This window comes from Loa loa, assembly GCF_000183805.2.
Source record: "Loa loa unplaced genomic scaffold supercont3.193, whole genome shotgun sequence".
In the NCBI taxonomy this organism is placed as follows: domain Eukaryota; kingdom Metazoa; phylum Nematoda; class Chromadorea; order Rhabditida; family Onchocercidae; genus Loa; species Loa loa.
The window spans coordinates 15992-35318 of NW_018108373.1; the positions used below are offsets into that span (position 1 = coordinate 15992).

The following is a 19327-nucleotide window of genomic DNA, read 5'->3' on the forward strand; positions in this document are numbered from 1 at the left end:
ATCAAATAATCGTTATCAAATTAAAAGTCCATCTTACTACAACATCTTTAATACGGCTAGTTTGCAGAAAAGCAAAAAAGATTCATTTGAATTTATTAGCCAGATTTCATGTTGTAGATTAATTGGGAGATAATAAGGTAAAACTATCTTATCAATGCTAATACGCCTTCTACATCTCGTACAAAAAATTTCATTTCGACTAAATTATCCACTAAATTCTGACTAAATTTGCCTCATCAATTTTATAATTTCGATCTTTTGTTATTAAGAACACGCTGTATGTATGCTCTCTTAATAGCTCACTAATACTTATTGCATTTTCTACAGTATACAGATATTTTCTTTGAATAACTTCGAAATGAAGCATATCTCGTTATGTTTCCAAAGTTTCCATTACAGTAACATATATGCCTGATTTTAACTTTAAATCCTTTCTAAAATATTTTCTGTCAGCCAGCAGAAAGCTCACAAGAATTGTTATAAATCATCTGATAAGACAGACATTCTGCTGGGTGACCAAATGAAAAAAATGAAAAAAACAAATTTTAACATAATGAAAATTGAAAGTACTAAAATTATATAAAAACAAATAAGAAAATGAGTTTTCAAAATATTAGAAAAGCAACGATTCGGAGCATTCAAATCAATCATTTATTGAATTTTCAACAATACTGTATATTGGAAAATTGTTTATTTTGTTAAATGATTATGTTCGAAGGGATATCAGAAAATATCAATACGTCAGAAAAAAAAAACCTATTAACAACATTTATGCATCATTTCCAGCAAATCCTTATTGCAATAGAAATTTGAATTTCATATAAAAATTTTAATAAGTCAAACTGAGTTTAAAAAAAAAAGAAAAAAAGAATAAAAAAAAACGACAACAAAAGAGGATATAGAGTAAAAGTTTATGCAAAATACATAAGGAGTGTATAAAGGCCAAATCACCTCTTCCATCTTTGCATAAACCACCATTGTTGTTTGACCATTTCTTCATTTCTATAAACATATCTCGTGCTACATTTTCTTACTTAAATTTTTTTACGCGCATATGATGAATGAATCCCAATTTGTCCAAGTAATTCCAATTCCTATAGCAATTCCTATTTATGCAATTCCTATTTGCAAAGAAATTGCAACCTTATTATTATTCTTTGCCCTTCCTCTTTTATCTAATCTTTCTCTTTGTCATCGCCAATCCTCACTATCCCTCCTATTCATCAAAGTGATTTCGTCGGACAATGATCGTACTGAAGACCTGGTTTTCAAACAAAAACTGTCGTAATTTGTTAACAAAATAATGAACGATAATGAAACAGGCAAAATATTGAATCCATGCCCATTTCAAGAGTTCCAGTAGACCTGTTCGGTAAAATAGCTGTTGTTCAAGGATCCGTATCGATAGATGTAGTATAAAATTATTGTTGCTGGCTCGTTTAGGCGTCCATGCAATTGACTGCCTTAAAAAAAATTCACCATATATTTCATGGAAAACAATTTTCTCACTATTTTCACGCTATTAATCAAAAGGAAAGTACAGTCTTCACAAGCTCTCCAACTAGTTAGATCATAAACTTGAAGTAGGAACTAAGAGACATTGAGATTATTTTTCTTATTCAATCATCTCCCCTTCATTTATTGTATTATACTATATTGTCTGTGATTTTTCTCCCATCTTTATTCCTATTTCTTTGGTCACAACTAAAAAGCAAATAATGAAACCAGCAGCGACTAGGTTAATGTAATGCTTGATGTTCAGTGCACAAGAACTGTGTAGATCAATGAAAAGGCTTTGAAAAGTATCCCTATAAGAGGATATGTTAAATTAATTATGCTAAATTATTAAAGCGTCCTATCGTTTTTAAATTTCAGAAGCCATTAATATTTTTTTACTTAAAACGTGCGTTACAATGACCATATTTTCAAAAAAGAAAAAAACTATGAACTCTACATCCGTCTTTTACATCCGACGTAATGGTAACATTTTCTGTAGCTTCTGATACTAAATCAAACGAGCAATGGTGTACGATATGAAACTAAAGCAAAAGATCAAAACCGAAAAAAGAAGTACTCATTATGGAAGGCAAATGCATTGGTAGAAGGAGAGAATGTCAGATGATTTATGATGACAAAGGATAATGATGCTCCCATTCAAAGGAAAACGAACAATAGAAATAATAAACAGAGTAAATGCAAAGAAAGAGTAATTATTAATTAAAAATTAAGTATCACATAGGGGAATCGCTGCTTCAAACGAGTCCGGGTCCAGCTAATCTAAAAAGTAGCTATTTTGATATTAATAAGCTTATAAAGGTATGTGTAGAAATAAGGGAAATCAATGAAAAGATGACACAAAACAAAAGGAAGAATCGGCGGTATAATTATAAATAAAAGTCCTTTGAAACAATCACCTTTTCAAAGTTGTTGTGAAATTCCTAAAAGAATTACGTGAAACAATTGCGACAGGATTATACTGAGCTAAATCTAAACTGGATTCATTGATCAGAGCCCCTCCATGATCTGGATCCCGGCCACTGCTCCAGAATGGAGTCGCTTGATCCAACCAAAGATCACCAGAAACTGTTAACGATGATGACGCAGTCACATGCTCCAAATCATCAAGCACTGCGGTTTCCATCTGTAACTTTCAGGAACTCTCTTTTTCGGTTTTAAACCAAATCTATTAAAATTCTCAACCACTCACTTTATACTACTCCAAATTCCAGAATAGTGATTTCCAGCCTTTTCTTGACTAGGAACCATTTTGGTTTTTTTAATAAATTTTATTAATTTGAAAATGAATTTCAATCAAAATTCTTAGCGTATTAGTTAAACTTAGAGTAACACTATATTATAAAAGCGGTCTACTTACCGCGTCGCCGCTCTCGTGGACCATCAGTTGGGAATCACTAATCTAGAGGAATAAATATTTCGAGTTGAGTTTACATTTTTATTGGAGTGTTTGCAGGGAACTTTTCCCTTATATTTTTGTAAATAATGAGGCTCAAACTTCTTTTGCTAATAAATTCTGTTAATTTAATTTCTTTTGCTAAAAAAATTGAAATATCCTCATTGTTGAACATTGCTTGCGCAGAAAAGAAAATACAAACCGAAAAGCGCGACCTTTGATCAAGTTGATAATCAAATAAAAACATATAAAAAACTCCATAGATTTTATCCTTTTCTTCAATAGGAAATGTGACATTTAATTCGATCTAAAAAAGAGTGGTCAAGTAAGCAAGGTGAGAAGGACACTAAAAATTATCAGAGATGCTAATTTCAACGCATGATCTTTCCGGTAGCTAATTTATGTAAATAGAAAGAACACATTTCAATTTTGAGATTTTATACTTTTGCAGGTGGCCTACTTGGAAAAACTCTTATTTTGTATGAAAGTAAATGCAGAGCTTACCAGATCAGGTTTTCCGTCATCATTAAAATCGCTTTCATATTCTTCAAGTACCGCTATTCGTACATGTGTTTCTTCAGCATGATTAAGCAATGGATACGAACTCCATACGTAGTAACTGTTTGGCACTTCGCCTTTCAGCAAAATAATGAATCGTTGTTTGTAAAAAACTGTTGCTTGTTCTCGATATTCGCTGAATTTTTTCCAAAAACCCTGAAATTAATCGATAATTTCAGACTCTTCCATTCCTGCATGAATTTAGAAAATGATGAAATGTTGGATTAAGAACTTTGGACAAAAAATCTCAAGACGCTTAATAAATGCTATAAAACGATGCTAAATAAATAGCCCTCAGAAAATTACTTTTGTTGACTGAAATCCTCAGTAATCAGAACGACAAAGTAATTGACAACTAAGTCACCTTTCAATCAGTATACTAAAATGGTAAAATGCGGGGTAAGAACTTTTAAAAAAGACAAAAGAAATAAGGACATTTTTGTTTGGAAAACGAAAGTACCTGTGCTGTGAATGCAACGAATAGTGTGAACAATAATGTAAAGGTAGAAAGGGCAATGCTGCAACAATATGCCATTGAGCATTTTGAAGCTTTATATTTCCATGTACAGGGCTAGAAAATAATAATTTTCTGAGAATTATTAAAAAGAAAATGAATAAAAAGCATTAAGAAAATAATAATAAATAAAAAACAAACTTTCATAAGATGAAAATTTTTATTAAAAATCTGCATTTGTGAACTGCTTCCAGCACTATTTTGTCAAGACTACAATTTACTAAGCGTGAATGGTAATATAAGGAGTATTTATTGAAGCAGTTATGAAGAGGTGATCATTGCAAGGCACTAATATTACACAAATACATAACCAGATTTGTAAAGAGACCTAACTATACATGCATAGCATGATAGTACAATGAAAAAGTCTTAGCCTTTATAATAACTTAAGAAGGGAAAAATAAAACTAACCTTCTCATATAATATTTTATATTTCATTTATTCGGCAGGAGTGAAGACGTGTATCTTTCGATATAACGCTTTGAAACGTCAATGCTAGCAATGTAAACACAAATCCAGGATACCGAAGCAACGAGAAATAAAAGGCAATTAAGGATGCAAGAAGTCTGCTTTTTACTGTACACCATCAATTCTCCCAGGACTGCAAAAATATTTCAATAATTACTAAAATTTAAATCTCCTTTTTTCATACTACAATATATATCTAGAAATACTGCACTTAAAATTTCGAGCATCTCAGGCAACCAAAAAGCAGTCAACATTTTTCGTCTAATGATGCAGAAGTCAGGTTTTAGGTCTTTTAGGTTTCTTCTAAGTCAGCTTAGGTCTAACCAGTCATTGCAAAAATAAAATTCGAACCTAAAAAACAAATTGTGTGAACTTATACAATAAGATATTAAGATCTTATACACAATCAAGATCTTATATAACAAGATATTTGATATTAAGCAATATCAAATTCTGGATCGAGAGACAACTGTTTGAAATGGTTGCTATGGATATAAATGTCTCCGTCGATATGGTGATGTGTACATTTCCCAAAGATCTCAAGAAATGCGACTAACCGTAGAGTGAAATTGGAAAACAGAACATACTTTGCGGTAAATATGCATATACCATTTTCATTTCCAAATTGATCAGTGAAATAGTAGAAAATGTCAGGAAACTTCGATTCTTGATTCTTGATAAGTCTTTTTAAGGCAATTTTAAGAGAAGTGAAGTGAGATCCCCTGTTCAGAATAAGGATGAATATCTATGAATTCGTGCTACAGTTTCAAAATACAAATAATCGGAATCTGATATAAGAAAAATCTTTACAACAATCTTGCTCTTTCTTATCGAATATCAAATGAGGATAAAGAAAACGTTCCGATCGGTACAAAAATAAGTTTTCCAATTCAAATATTTTGTTGATTACAATAATTTTTATTTGCCTAACATAGATATAAACATAATGACAACATAAACCAATAAGATCACATACAATAATGATTCAGTTGCAGTCAAACTGTCAAAAAATAAATAAATAAAAATAAGAAAAATAAATAAAATAGAGAATAGATGGAGTTTTTGGCTGCTCTTATTAAGGTTAGATGAGATAATCACATTTTTCTGACCGATGTTAACTAATCCTGAGATAATCAATAAGTCCCACACCAGTTCCACAGTGTCATTATCCTGATGGAGAGAAATCCTCCATCAAAAAAGAAAACTTTACTCTTCATTTTCAGACCAAGTCTGTGCCACAGTATATATATATATATAAACAATATTTTTAGTCATATATTAAAGTCAAAAAAATCAAGTGAAATCAATATTAATTGGTATTACTGACTAGAAACACGAAAACACATAGGAGAAATGATACTGTTAAGCTCAATAATTCTAATTTCAAGGTTGACAATTTGTATCTTCGGAAGACATTTCAAAAACCAAAAAATATTCATGCTAAGTCTGGTACAGAATTGAAATCCTGGAAAATAAGAACTGACGAGAAGGTACATATAGAAACTGAAGAGAAGGTATCATCCTACTAAAACAAGAATATAAGTTAATAGAAAAATTAGCACAACAAGTCCATTATGCTTACCAGAAAGAGCTAGATTTATTCTCTAACATCTATAACAGGTAACAGGAACATGAATCGCTAGCATGGTTAAGCTAATATATTATACTGACCACAACTATCGCTTCAGAAGAGTCATGGAAAAAGGTCAACAATCACCATGATTATGATTAAAAATACCTAATACTGAAAGCCGTTTAGAAGGGCTCACTTCTTTCACTGTTTCTTGATTGTCAGAAATATCGAGAATAATCGGTAGATGAGAACGAGATACCGATCGACCGTGCGTTCCTGTATAACTGATATCGGAATGAACTGAATCCACATGCGTCATACTTCCCAATTCTTGCCTTAAACTTGCACCTTCTATTTGAACAAAAAGAAATTCTCAAAAAGTTAAAATGGTAAAAGGAAAAAGAAAAATAGAAAGCATATTTGGAACAATCTGGGAAGATCAAGGAGTGAAAATTAGAAAGCATATTTTGAATAATCTGGGAGGATCAAGGAGTGATCATTACACTTTCAACGCGGTAGCATGTTTTCTTTGTTCAATTTGAAAATACCCTCTACACCAATAAAGCTTTTCCGTGATTTATATTTCGGATTCTAGAAAGACAGAGAGATATTCCTAGATGTTAAACGAAAAATAACCGAATAAAATCTCATTTTTTGATCAGAATTTGCCACAGGAACCATTGCATTCTTAACTAAATTGTAAAACGTCAGGATTCTACCAAAATTCATCTAATTTTGATAACAACTGTTATGCCTTTATCATAAGGATGATTTAGAATCAGATGTTACCAAGGATTTCATTCTAACATCCCTCATTAGTTAATAGCATGCATATATAGTAATATGTAAACATCATGTCATAGTTTAGACTATTTTGTGCAAGGAAAGGATGCAAAAGTATAGCAGTTCAAGAGGAAACAGTAATACATAAATAACATGCAAAGTTATTAAAAATATATAGCTCTCCTGCTTACTGCTTCACCAAATTTAGGTTATTATTGATTAATACAAGTGTCAAAATCGAACAACAGATGTAAATGTGTGAATCTCCCCAAAACTCTTCATTCCTGATTGCATCACTTACTGTTTCCATTCATGACAATGATACCGTGCTCGAAGAAGCATTGATTAAATTCGACTTCCTAACAAAACCCAAAATTATTATAAATAGGCAAAAAGTAAGAGCCAAAACCAGGCAACTGCTCCTAAGTGAGTATATGAATGAAAATATGACAAAATTGGGAAAAAAAGATTAGGAAAATGACGAAAAAAAATATATGCAAGAGGGATTTCGAACAATAATTTCCATGCTTCAGCAAAAACAAGCCTAAAAATTATTATTAATCTCGAACAATCTCATTCAAATCCAACCTAATTTTATTCGTTTCAAAGTCCAGACTTTTGGATTAAATGTCATAAATGTTAGAACCACGCTAAATGTAACCAAATTTAAAAAAAAAGTACAGCCAACATCACACACGATACCTTTTATATCGGTGTTGAAGGCCATATTGTGCTCGTTTCGTCATTACATTCATATTCTCACTTCTGACATCAATTTTTGATAAAGAAATAAATGGAAAATTATAAAAGTCTTTTAAAATAGTTTAGTAATTTCATATTTAGTAAATAATTTTTCTCGAGTTTATAGAAAATTTGGTCCTCTGAAAAATTTCTCCAACCACACTTCAATGATACGAAGAGTCTGGCGTACTAAAAACACGAACAATTTTAGTAGAAAAATTTTGGAAAATTCCAAAAATTTGCATACTACATCTTCTTAGCAAGTAAAAAATCCGAGAAGAATGGGAAGTAACTAGTGCATGACAAATTTTTAGAGAAAAAGTTTTGCATAGCTACTGCAAATTCATTTTACGTCTTGTTGCATCAAAGATTGGTTGAACTGAAAATGGAAACAGAACGATACTAGAGAAAAATAAAATTTAAGAAAATGGATATTTTGAATATGTTTCGAAAGTCAGTTGCAGAAGCCACTGATCTCTTGTTCAACTTTTCAACTCTATGTGAAAAATTATGAGCAAGAATATTCGGACAATCAACATAAGGCAAAAACGTATTAGAGGTTTTTATAAAACTTTCGCAATTGATATTCGCAAAATAGTGTTAGGACCAATCGCATCAATTGTTTCATTTCTTAAGTTTTAAAACAGTTCCATGTTCCACAATTTCATGGAATTTTCAAGTTGAAAGAAAAAAGAACAGGAAAGAAACTCACCGGGTTTGCAAAATGGATTCCGATTCCAACAAATTCTCGCATGACCCACAAACACTTTCAATACTATCCCGCTCCGATGCAGCTCCATCATTAAAATGAACGGATGGTGCAGAAGAAGCAGGAAGTACGTCATCCACTTCTGCAATATCCATGCCAGAAAAACTTTCCAGTATCCACTGATGATCACCTTCCATTTCTGCCTAAATCTCAAAAATTAAAATCATTATTAAAAATCTGATGCTATACTGTCCACAGACTTGAAATTTCACTGTATTTCTACTAAATCCAATTATTAATAACGGAAACTTTGTGGAGTATTCACATTAATTCCTTTATACTCCGAAAAAATAAGAATTAGTAGATCAGTGGTAAACAACAAATCATCCCGTCAAACAGCTTCAGCGTAGCTAACGTTAAGAAAAACAAACTACATGTAAGGATTGAAATAGAAAGCCTTATTCCAGTTCACTATTTATTATTAGCATTGGCAAATAACAGCTTTACTGGTTTCTTTTTCAAAGTAGAATTATGGTAACACCTCCTCAACACTATGAACTCAAAATAATAGTGCTGATTTAAGCCACACTTGATTTGAAAACAGTTCCAATCTCTATCATCATCCGGAATTGCTAGCTTCAATAGATGAATTTGCATCTGAATCAAGTTATCATTCGGCAGTGGTCATTACTTTAGCTTAGAGGAAAGAAAAACCTGTATAGGAATCCGATCTTTTTGTTCTTGCATTGAATTTGGAGAAGGTGATATTGCTAAAGCAGGAACGGCTGACATCAAGGAAGGAGTTTCAATAGTGTCCGGAAGCACCACTGGTTTCCAAGTTCGAAGCGTCTCAATTAACAACTTCAACAATGTCCAATCACCCAAACTCAACTGCAAATTGAAAATTAGATTTCCAAGTTCATAAAACTATCTGTTTATAATTGTCGAGCATATTTGACTCAATTAATCTTCGTTTTCCTGTCAATACAAACTGAAAAGAAAACTGCAATAAACTCCAGATAGAGAGCCAAAAAAAACTCAACATAAATTTAAGAATCGAATGTCCGACAGTCTCAAGTCACTGTTATACAACGATTATCTAGAAGTGATAAACGATCGTGTAGTAAAAAAACATGTATTTTTAAAAATTTTCATAATTTCGTCATTAATGTAGTGGTAAGCAGAATTCTTCGCCTATATCACCCAGGATTTTCTAAGGAAATATTATAAATTATTTTTCTAATTTCAAGCTTAGACCTACAACTCAGTTTGGCACGAATAAGAGAATTTCTGCACCACTCTTAAACCAAGATAAGTTGGTAATACAGTCAACCATTTTTCTTGAACAGTCCTTTGTTTCGGTCAAGAAAACAGAAAAGAATTTTCAATTTTTTTGGAGCTGCTTTATAAAATTTAAGTAAAGAAAACCTTCAAAACTTCTTGCACTTCCAGTAAATCACATGCCGATAAAACAAGACCGGTAAGATTGGACGCACTCATTTTTTCAGTAATAACACTTATTCGTTCACTAGGAATATCTAACTTTTTCACCAGGTCAATTATATCTGATAATTTCATTTCAACGAGTGGTACTTCAATTTCTCGCCAAATGTTCTTGTCCTGAAATTTGAGACAGTGGTATAAAAACAAGAAAAGCAGAGGAATGAGATACAAAATGAAGTGCCAGAGTGATCACTCGACAAAGTATTTTTTATATTAAAAGACCTACTCAAATTCACTGCCCTAAAATTTGGACATGATGAGGATTTTTAGACTAGAATTTGAAATCGATATTTAAATTTAATTAAGATTTCGACTTACACTGACAAAAAAAATCTATAAATGGAAATGTAAGAAAGTGAAATATGTTGCTTACTTTGAAAAGATGGCAAGCGAGGCCGGAGATTACGAAACCAGATAGGTGCAACGGCCGATTAGCAAGTGTTTTAACCGGTTGTGCAGTGCCAATACGACATTCTACAAAACAAACATTTTTCACCATTGCTACAAACATCGTACTTCTTTATATATAAATTTTCTTGGAAAAAGTGAAGTAATTTGGAAACATTTCACAAGAAAATTCTTGTAATTCTACCTCTGATGAGTTTTCTAAGATAAGGATCCAAATTAGATGTACACGGGACAAAACGACGAACGTGTCCGACAGTCAACTGCTCTGGACCAATCATGGATGCTTGTTCCAGGAAAGATTCGAAATTATCCGGATTTCGATCCAAATCTATTAGTGGGTCCTTCTTTGGAATTTGTTGCTTCAGATGGTTATACAGCTGCAAAAGCCTGTCAAATGTTTGAAACAAAAGACCGGAAGATTGTTGAAATAAGTAAAAAAAAAGAAAAAACCTCTGCAAGCGGATATGAATCTTGTGGAATATCTAACGCACGATCAATAAGCCAACACATCCTAGATGGCCACTGTTCAATTAAGCTAACCCAATAACCAAGTGAAACCCACGAAAATTCAATTTCAAATGCACGCATCAATCTGAAAAAAGAGCGAATTGCGGAAAAAAATGTAGTATAAAATTTAATCAAATCTAGATTTGGATATAAAAAAAACCAAATATGAATAAAAGAATGACAAATTGCATAAAAACCATTAATGAATTTAATTTGTACCATCTTTCAAGTTTCGAATCAATTTTCACTAACCGTCCCGTCAACGTAAGCGCGTTGACAATGCGTTTCATTGACCGTGGGTTCATATTAGAGAAATAGTCATCTGCTATTAACGAATGGCTTAATCCACGAGTTCCTACAACCGTTACCTTTCTTGATGATTTTCCTTCAAAACCTTCTCGCAAGGATATATAAGACCCTGTAACTTCTTATTTTATAATATTGAAAATTTGAAATCCATCTAATTTTATCGCTATTTACAACAAAAGAAACTTGCTGCACTAGCTTTCCAAAAATATTATTTCGCATTTGGTTACTACTGTGCACTTTCAGCAATTTAAAAAGACATGAACTTGGTGTTTTTTGCAAAGTATATTTCTAATTGAAGAAATACTGACCATGAAAAGTATCTTGTCGCCTGAATCTTTCCTTCCAATCAGCTAAGCTTTCGCTTTTGTTACGCAAATTTGTCTGGAGTTGTCGAATGGCTGAATTGTGCAGATAAAATGGCATATTAATGATATTCTGAAAGCAATAAAGAAATTTCGATTCGAACTGTTCAAAAGATTTAAAATATTACATGATATTTCACCATAATCCACCAACCAAATGTCAACCAATCTCCATACAAAATTATTCAATCTTTATTTATTAATTTGTGCTTATAAGTTCCAGTATTACCACATGCACCTATTAATAACTTCATCATATTTGGTCGAATTATTTTCAAAAATATTCCTAATTCTTTTGCACATGATTAGCTGTGTTACAAAAGTAAGCTACTTCTACAATTTGCTCATCTCCGAAATCATTCATTGCTTTTTGAAACTACCTCAAAACATTATGAAAAGCTTCCGAATTAGTTCAAACTTCATGCGCTGTAATATCAACAACCTTGAGGTAATCATGTCCAGTAAGTTCAGTTCCTGCTAGTGCAGAATGCATGCTGTGATTTACAGCCGAAATAATAATATGCGGATCAACAGCAATAGTTACTACGAATGGCCGATCAGCACGGGTACAGAATAATAGCTCCAACGCATCTAAAGTTTGTACCATACGCTCCTAAAATAATATCTCCTAGAAAATAATTAACTTGGATTCTATTTTTTTAAATCATCGACAACTCTATTTAACGCCTTACACTAATATGGCAAATAGATGAAGGTAAAGGAAAAAGCTTCCAATGTAATGTAACAGCAAGAGTACTGTAAGGGAGTTAGGTTAATCAATCATGCTCTGTAGAAGAGTAGTCCACAATGCTAACGGTTTCACTGGAAATAGGACTCTGGAAAATTGAAACTGATGTGATGAAATTAAATATATGAACTAATTTTAAATGACATTTCACCACAACATATACTGATATTATATTAACTATAAAAGTTACTTGTTCACAATTATCAAGGCCATCAACTACAACAATTAATCGAGTTTGACTGTTTGTAAAAAAGTCAAGTGAGCGAATCATGTTGGCCAAAAGGTCGACCTGAAAAAATTTTTAAACAAAATTTAACCATTATATCAAAAAAAAGATTTTTTGATATAATGGAATTATTGTTAAAGTATAAAATGAAGAAGATAACGAGAAAAGATAGCAAACATGGATAGAAAAGGTATAAAAGATTTAAATTTATTACAAAATCGTGGAATAATTCATTGCAAAGAAAAAATAAGAAAGAAGTTTCACCTCATGCTGTAATTTTTGCATAAATCCTTCAAAACGCAATTTGTTGATTTTCTGTGCCGCAATATTTATGCGTCTCTTTGGCATATTGACAAATCCATAAACAAAAAGAAGATAAAGTGGATACAACATAAGTACCACCGCAACAGCGAAGAATGATATGGACCCAAATAAATAGCTACAAATTATATTTAAGATATATTGAACTTCTGACATTTTAAACAAAGCAAATCATTTATTTATGCTACAGATTTCATTCAAATCACGTGAGGAAAATTGCCCGAATAAAGGGATATATAAAAAGATATAACTACTTGATATCAAAATGATAGTGTCAAATTTTTTAAAACCATTCTTTGAATGAAGGAAATCAAAAAGAAAGTGATATAGCTCGAAGGGAAAGAAACATTAAACTTCCACAGATTTCACTTCTCGAAAATCATCATGCACAATTATAAGCAACAGAAATGAACTGTTGTTCCAAGAAACCTATGTTTTACTGTCAACTATAAAAAAAGAAAAAAAACTTGGTTAAATAATAGTAACGATGAACCTAGACTGAAGATCCATTCCATCGTAAAGCCATAATGTAAATAGAATTAAAGCTGTACTGATTGAGAATAAGAAAAACGACACCATCATAGTAACCGGTACACCACATGCTCGTCGTGTTTTTGGTTTGTTGCCATGCGCTAAAATGATAATAATTTTCATGAAAAATGCTAACCATCAGTAAATACTGAAAGAAATAGTTTGATGTTTACAGTGTATGCGATCGAACGACACAAGGGAACGACGAAAAAGCAAATTCCTGCGGTAAATATCTAAGGAGTCCTTATAGTCTCAGTGATAAATAAATCAAGATGCCACATCATCTCATAACTTTAGGAATAAGAATCTGTTTCCAACCTTTTTCTCGAAACGAAAAGTAATAAATTTTATCGAAAAGGTGTTAAAAAGGCATTTAAAGAACTTTAAATTAACTTCCATATAAAATGAATACGAAATCTTTAAAGAAAGCTGCAAAGACTAGAAGAATAGACGGGAGGGAACATACCAAATGAAACTCTCAAAGCGCAAAATAGGCGCACCGGAAGTGAACCAAAATGATTTTCGGCAGCTTCAAATAATGTAATAACGATTTTTGCTAACGCCTGCTCACCACCAACAGATGATAAACGATGATAATCGGCAAACAAGAAACTAAAGATAAACAAAAAAATTTTCAGAAATAAAGTTTTTGCTAAGGGTGGAAAGATTATATGACTAGCCAAAAGAAAGAGACAAATCAGCATGCTCAAAAGTTGTAAATGCTACATAGTGGCAATGAGGCAACTACTTTTTGGCATACTCTGTTAAAGCTCATTAAATTGGAAGCTGATTAATTAAATATTTTAGTCGATATTTAAAAGTTTCAACTACTTGTTGTAGGTGTAGATTATCCAACTATAATAAAATACAGAAATGAGACAACCGACACATAAAGTAAATCGGTACCTACCTTACAGGGCAAGAAAGGACGTCTTTGTCCCGGACTGATGCACCATGTTGCAGTGCAACATTTGACAGTAAACGCATATGTGCCAAAAATTTAGCAATCGAACGTGCGACATTTACGGATTTATTCCACCCTTTAACACTGTTACCATAATAAATTAAACCTGAAAAAAGGAAAAAAAAACTGGAAAACAAGCTACATACACATTTGAACATGAAAAATGATGGTTTTGCCCAGTGAGTCTAAATTAATTCAGACTATTTCAGAGTTTTTGCCGCTAAGAAAACAACATATAGGAATACTAAAAGATCAGCATTCCTCAAGAAAAAAAAAAGAATTCAAAGAATTCTCCAATTTCAATATTTACACATGATAGTACTACGTGATGAAATGAAGTATTTTGAAGGAACAAAAACTGTTGTAAGAATTATATTGCATGAATTGTAGTACTTCGCCAAGAGTCAATAGTAATAAACTTCAAGTGGAATTTAAAATTTAAAAAGACGTGTCCATCTGTCTGAATTCATCTAAAACTCTTGAAAACATAATTTCAAAAAAGACGAAGAACTGACCGTATAAAAACAACGATAGAATAAACAGGATTAAGCCAGAAGCACTGACAGCAATAATATAATAAAGGTTATGAAGAAAAGCAACAGCAGTAATGCTGATAAGTGTAAGCATCACAATAAGAAGTGCTACTGAGAAAACCAATGACCAGGACCATGAAAGTTGTACTCCATCGAGCCAAGATCTTGAAAATGACCGCATTGAATCTTTCATTTTGTCAAGAAGTACTGACTTTCCTGAACCCCACTTTGCATATAGTCCTGAAAAACATATAAAACATTCCATATAAAAAACTCAGATTCAAACAATTTAAAATTTAAAAATGTAAAACGTAAAGTAATGAAAAACTTTTGAGACAAGGAACCAGCAATGAAAAAAGGAAGCGAAAAAGAAAAACGGAAACTAGTACTGGATGCCCAACATCTCGTGAGTTAATTAAACTCTATTAAGGGAAGTAAGAATTATCTTGATGGCAATAAGGGAAGAAAGTTATGATATTACACAATCGTTCGAAAATCAAAAGAAAAAAAAATCGTGACACTTAATTACGAACTTGATTATCGCTAACCATTTGACTCAATTAAGAAAACTTAACAGCTTACCAATGGTTAGTGGTAAAGTTAGATTCGGTTCGCACACAATATCAGCCAATACATTGCTATAAATATCGTAACCAAGCATAGCATCCACTTGTACTTCGGCATCCAGTGGTCCGTAAATTAATGGGATAATTGGCTGAGGATTTTCCTGATCAATTGAATATGGTGTCTGACCAAGTTTGTTTGGTCTGTACAACAGGCGCGAATCCGACGGATTCAACAAAAGGGACTGCGTTATTTTTCGTGATCTTGCTCGTAATGCCACATGTAATACATTATCACCGGCGTTATCCGTTGCCGAGACTTTTGCACCCGAATTTACAAGTAACTGACAAAAACCTACATGTCGATTTTTCACAGCGCGCAACAATGGTGTATCACCGTCCTGTAAAAAAGATTAATAAATGTTTCCACAAGTCGATTTTCATAGGTTCATAGGTCATAGGTAATTTGCAGAATTTGATAGAAGAGTTGATAAAGATAAATGACGAAAAACGATTCAGGCAAGTTCTCGAGTACTGTGGTAATCTCACTATAACCAAAATAAAAATAAATGGCTATCGTTAAGTAATCCACCACCAATCATACGACGGCAAACAACTTCAGTGAAAAAATAACGCGCATAGGTAAGTATATCAAAAAAAAAAAACTATAATAGCCCAGTTTGATCAAATGCTACGCTCTTTATATCTGACCAACGACTAGCATTTCCAATGCTTCTCCACGAAATATTTGGTAGTTGAATAAAATAGCCTTCTTTCATTAAAGGTAGAGGGATCAGCCTGCTAAATATGGTCAACTTCAAAACACAGTGATTAAAAAACTGCTGCATTTTTACGATTGCTAAATTATAAGTACTTCTAAAAAGAACCTTATTTCTTATTTCCAAGTTTGGCTTCTTTTCCAATAAAGCAACTGCAATATCCATAAATGACTTATCGATAGCCAAATGAAGAGCTGTTCTATTTTCCTGAAAATTTCGGTTTTTCTGTTTTTTTTTTCAAAAGTAATATATGGATGTGGTATACTGACTGAGTCTTCCGAGATGTTTGAATAAAGGCATGATTCAAGAATAAGTGAGAAATGATTAAGTCTAGGATTTCTCATCGAAGTCAATAATCCGCAAGAACCATTTAAATCTGTAAAAATAATATGAATATTCAAGAAAGAAAGTAATCAGACAAAAATATCAACATACGGAATCTCTCGCATTCACATCGGCATGCTTTTCGAGAAGCATTTTCACAATTTCCACATTTCCTGATCGTACAGCACCTGCCAAAATTGAATTTCCAAACTGCAAAAAGGTGAAAAATTGAAAAAGGGAAAAAATCAAAGTTGTCGAATAAACACCAGAAAATTCAACTGTACCCTGTCAACTGCATTTACATACGCCCCAAGTTGGATGAACATGGAAGCAATTTCTACATAACCTTCACGTGCTGCGATAGCAAGTGGTGAAAGGCCATTCTGCAAAATAAAGATTCATACAAAATCAATCGAATTCAGGCTCATCATAAAATCTACGACGATATCAGGAAGTATGTTCAGTGGTTCCAATGAAGCTAATTTTTAAAAAAAAAAAAAAAAAAAAAAAGAATATAGACCTGGTCGACAGTGTTGATGTTGGGCTCCCTTGATAACAATAATTTAACAATACCAATGAAATTACCTCGTGTGGCCATCATTAAAGCAGTCGATCCATACTGTAAATGATGGCATAAAAACTTTTTAAAATGTGGACTAGAACCATTCTAAATTTTATTAGATTTCAAAAATGAAAGGAAAACTGAAACTAAATACCATCCCAACAGCATCTAATTCAGCTCCAGCATCCAACAATAACTCGATTATAGGCTTATAACCTCTCCTTGCAGCCCAAATTAAAGCAGTACTTCCAAATTTATCACATGCATTTACCTGAAAAACCTATCAGTAGAATCATGGAAAAAAAATCAGTCGAAAGTTCTCCATCAATTAAAACGGCAAGAAATTTGCACATTCCGCGAACTCACCTCTGCACCAGCACCAATGAGCAGTTCTACAAAAGGTACATAGCCACGTCCAGCGGCAATAATAAGTGGTGTTAAGTTATCTTCTTCATCAATAAGATTAACATGAGCCTTGAATTGGATCAGAAGCTGTGCGCATGCATAATGATTCTTGTATACAGCCCACATCAATGGACTCCAGCCCAGCTGCAACATGAGAAACTCATCTTTTCTGTTTAAATACTACTTCTAGTTTAATTCATATAATTTACCCAACAATTATGAACTTTATGAAAAAAAATGTGAATTTTTGAAAATCTTAACTTAGTCATACCATATCAGAATAGTCGACAGCTGCCCCAGCTTCCAGCAATATTTTCACAACTTCTTCATGTCCCATATAAGCCGCGTCAAGTAGAGCAGTCCAACCATCCTTAAAAACTAAAACTGTTTCATATATTTTAAAAAGATATAGAACGCAGACATACGCAACATGCACAATACTGCAGAAATATTAATGGAAATTACAGGGTTTTATATATCCAACAATGCCGTTGAACAATAAAGTGAGTGAAAATTTTTACCCGACTAGTAAAATTCATTTATTCTATTAGTCAACTAAAGGAATAAATGAATTCTGTTTGTCAAATAAAAATTTTACTATTAATTGATTCACTCCAATCGTGTTTTCTTAGCTTAGGAACATTTCGTTCAGCTTATTTTTCATCAGTGTTCATTAAAACAACTTGGAATCCTGATGAACATCCAATCCAATGTACCAACCATTTTAATAAGGTTTTTTGTTCTAACAATCAGATATATTCTGCAAATTTTTTTCGAAAATTAATATAATATTCTAATTGACATACAGCATCTGTATCCTCCAAATCAAAATCACTGATGAAATCTTTTACAATATCTGCTTGCCCCGTTCTAGCTGCAACTATGAGAACATTTTCATTGTCCTACAATAATACAACACTTTATTTTAGTTCATCAGAAGTTTATGTATTTTGAATGTGAAGCATTGTATATCCATTTGTTAAAAAAAAAAAAAATTTCATTTTTCGTCGAAAGATATCGATATGATCGTTGTTACTCCCAAATGCATAAACGATTGCTTTCCAAAAGATACAAGAATAAAAGGATGAACAAACAGCATTTCTGAGAGTGTTGAAGTCTTGTTTTGCAAGATTAGTGCTTCGAAGTTGACCATTTTCTAGTAGCGTAAACAATTCTTCCGTTTTTGCATCGGCAGCCATCTTATCAAGATTTACAATCCGTAGGACCTGAAGGAAATATTTTTTAAAAGGTGATATGTATATGATTACTTAACAGAAACAGAGACACAAGACAATTATACAGTTCTCTTATTTCTTTATTAAAACGTTTCAAAGTCGAATAAAAATTTATCATATTATCCTTCTCTACCATTATGCAAACACGAGACATCCAGGCCGGCCGGCAACAAGACCTGAAAATGTCCGGATTTGTGATGATGACAGTACCACATTTCATGATCTTCAAATTCTTCACATCCTTATCTTACTTCAAAACAAAGTATTCATGTGATCATCTGTTTGGTAAATCTCAGGAATTCCTACTCTCAAATCCGCCAATCCTTCCTAGCAAGTAGCAAGTTGAAGGAATGTGATGCATGAGAGCAAAGATTCGCCAGCAATCATTTGGATAGCATGATTACTTGCTTGATTTAAAATCGTTACCTTCTATCGTTTCGATAAAGAAGCGTCTGTTATTTATCCAGAAAATAACAGACATCTTATCATTTATGAATGTTTATGTTAGCAGAATTACAATGAATAAAGTAATTAGTGCACTCACTCGACTCATTCAACCTTTAATTTATTCTTCAAATACAGGATTTATTTACTTATTTAACAAATCCTTTCCATTTCTTTTCAAAAAATCTTTGTCTCAGTTGTATTTTCAACATGCTCTATGTTTTCATTCATGGTTTGTAATACTTCAGATATATGTATGTTTTCCCAGCGAGATTTTTTAGGTCCATCAGTTTGGGAAATCAGTATACTACTTTAGATGATCTTTCTAGGCACTAAAACTGAAATA

At 32.4% G+C, this 19327-nt stretch overlaps 2 protein-coding genes across 2 annotated transcripts; both read right to left on the minus strand.

Annotated features, from left to right (window-relative positions):
• Nucleotides 1–1158: 1158 nt before the first annotated feature.
• LOAG_05789 (hypothetical protein) lies at nucleotides 1159–4042 on the minus strand. The gene is made up of 5 exons (XM_020446970.1): nucleotides 3930–4042; nucleotides 3416–3625; nucleotides 3114–3218; nucleotides 2415–2641; nucleotides 1159–1463 (listed from the first exon to the last, which is right to left on the minus strand). Exons 1-5 carry the CDS (start codon nucleotides 4002–4004, stop codon nucleotides 1217–1219), a joined length of 864 nt encoding a protein of 287 aa, XP_020302749.1. The 5' UTR covers nucleotides 4005–4042; the 3' UTR covers nucleotides 1159–1216.
• A 1646-nt stretch (nucleotides 4043–5688) lies between these two features.
• LOAG_05790 (hypothetical protein) lies at nucleotides 5689–18565 on the minus strand. Its single transcript, XM_020446971.1, has 26 exons — nucleotides 18397–18565; nucleotides 18109–18204; nucleotides 17574–17672; nucleotides 17264–17446; nucleotides 17052–17168; nucleotides 16856–16954; nucleotides 16620–16718; nucleotides 16447–16545; nucleotides 16120–16218; nucleotides 15252–15633; nucleotides 14652–14909; nucleotides 14083–14242; nucleotides 13639–13784; nucleotides 13135–13273; nucleotides 12585–12759; nucleotides 12285–12383; nucleotides 11789–11959; nucleotides 11293–11419; nucleotides 10928–11093; nucleotides 10619–10760; nucleotides 10353–10545; nucleotides 10134–10234; nucleotides 9686–9877; nucleotides 8972–9148; nucleotides 8261–8460; nucleotides 5689–6359 (listed from the first exon to the last, which is right to left on the minus strand). The coding sequence occupies exons 1-26, from the start codon at nucleotides 18499–18501 to the stop codon at nucleotides 6158–6160; spliced, it is 4026 nt and encodes a 1341-aa protein (XP_020302750.1). The 5' UTR covers nucleotides 18502–18565; the 3' UTR covers nucleotides 5689–6157.
• Between the last annotated feature and the right edge of the window lie 762 nt (nucleotides 18566–19327).

What these genes read in the sequence shown, in the direction of transcription:
- LOAG_05789 (XM_020446970.1), bottom strand. Translation starts at nt 4,004, where the DNA reads ATGGCATATTGTTGCAGCATTGCCCTTTCTACCTTTACATTATTGTTC. An exon ending in ATGACGGAAAACCTGATCTG is followed by an intron (nt 3,219 to 3,415) that starts GTAAGCTCTGCA and finishes ACTCTTTTTTAG; the next exon opens with ATCGAATTAAATGTCACATT. An exon ending in ATCAAAGGTCGCGCTTTTCG is followed by an intron (nt 2,642 to 3,113) that starts GTTTGTATTTTC and finishes TGAAAGTTACAG; the next exon opens with ATGGAAACCGCAGTGCTTGA.
- LOAG_05790 (XM_020446971.1), bottom strand. Translation starts at nt 18,501, where the DNA reads ATGGCTGCCGATGCAAAAACGGAAGAATTGTTTACGCTACTAGAAAAT. An exon ending in TCAACACTCTCAGAAATGCT is followed by an intron (nt 18,205 to 18,396) that starts GTTTGTTCATCC and finishes GTATTATTGTAG; the next exon opens with GACAATGAAAATGTTCTCAT. An exon ending in TCTTAGAAAACTCATCAGAG is followed by an intron (nt 10,235 to 10,352) that starts GTAGAATTACAA and finishes TTTGTTTTGTAG; the next exon opens with AATGTCGTATTGGCACTGCA.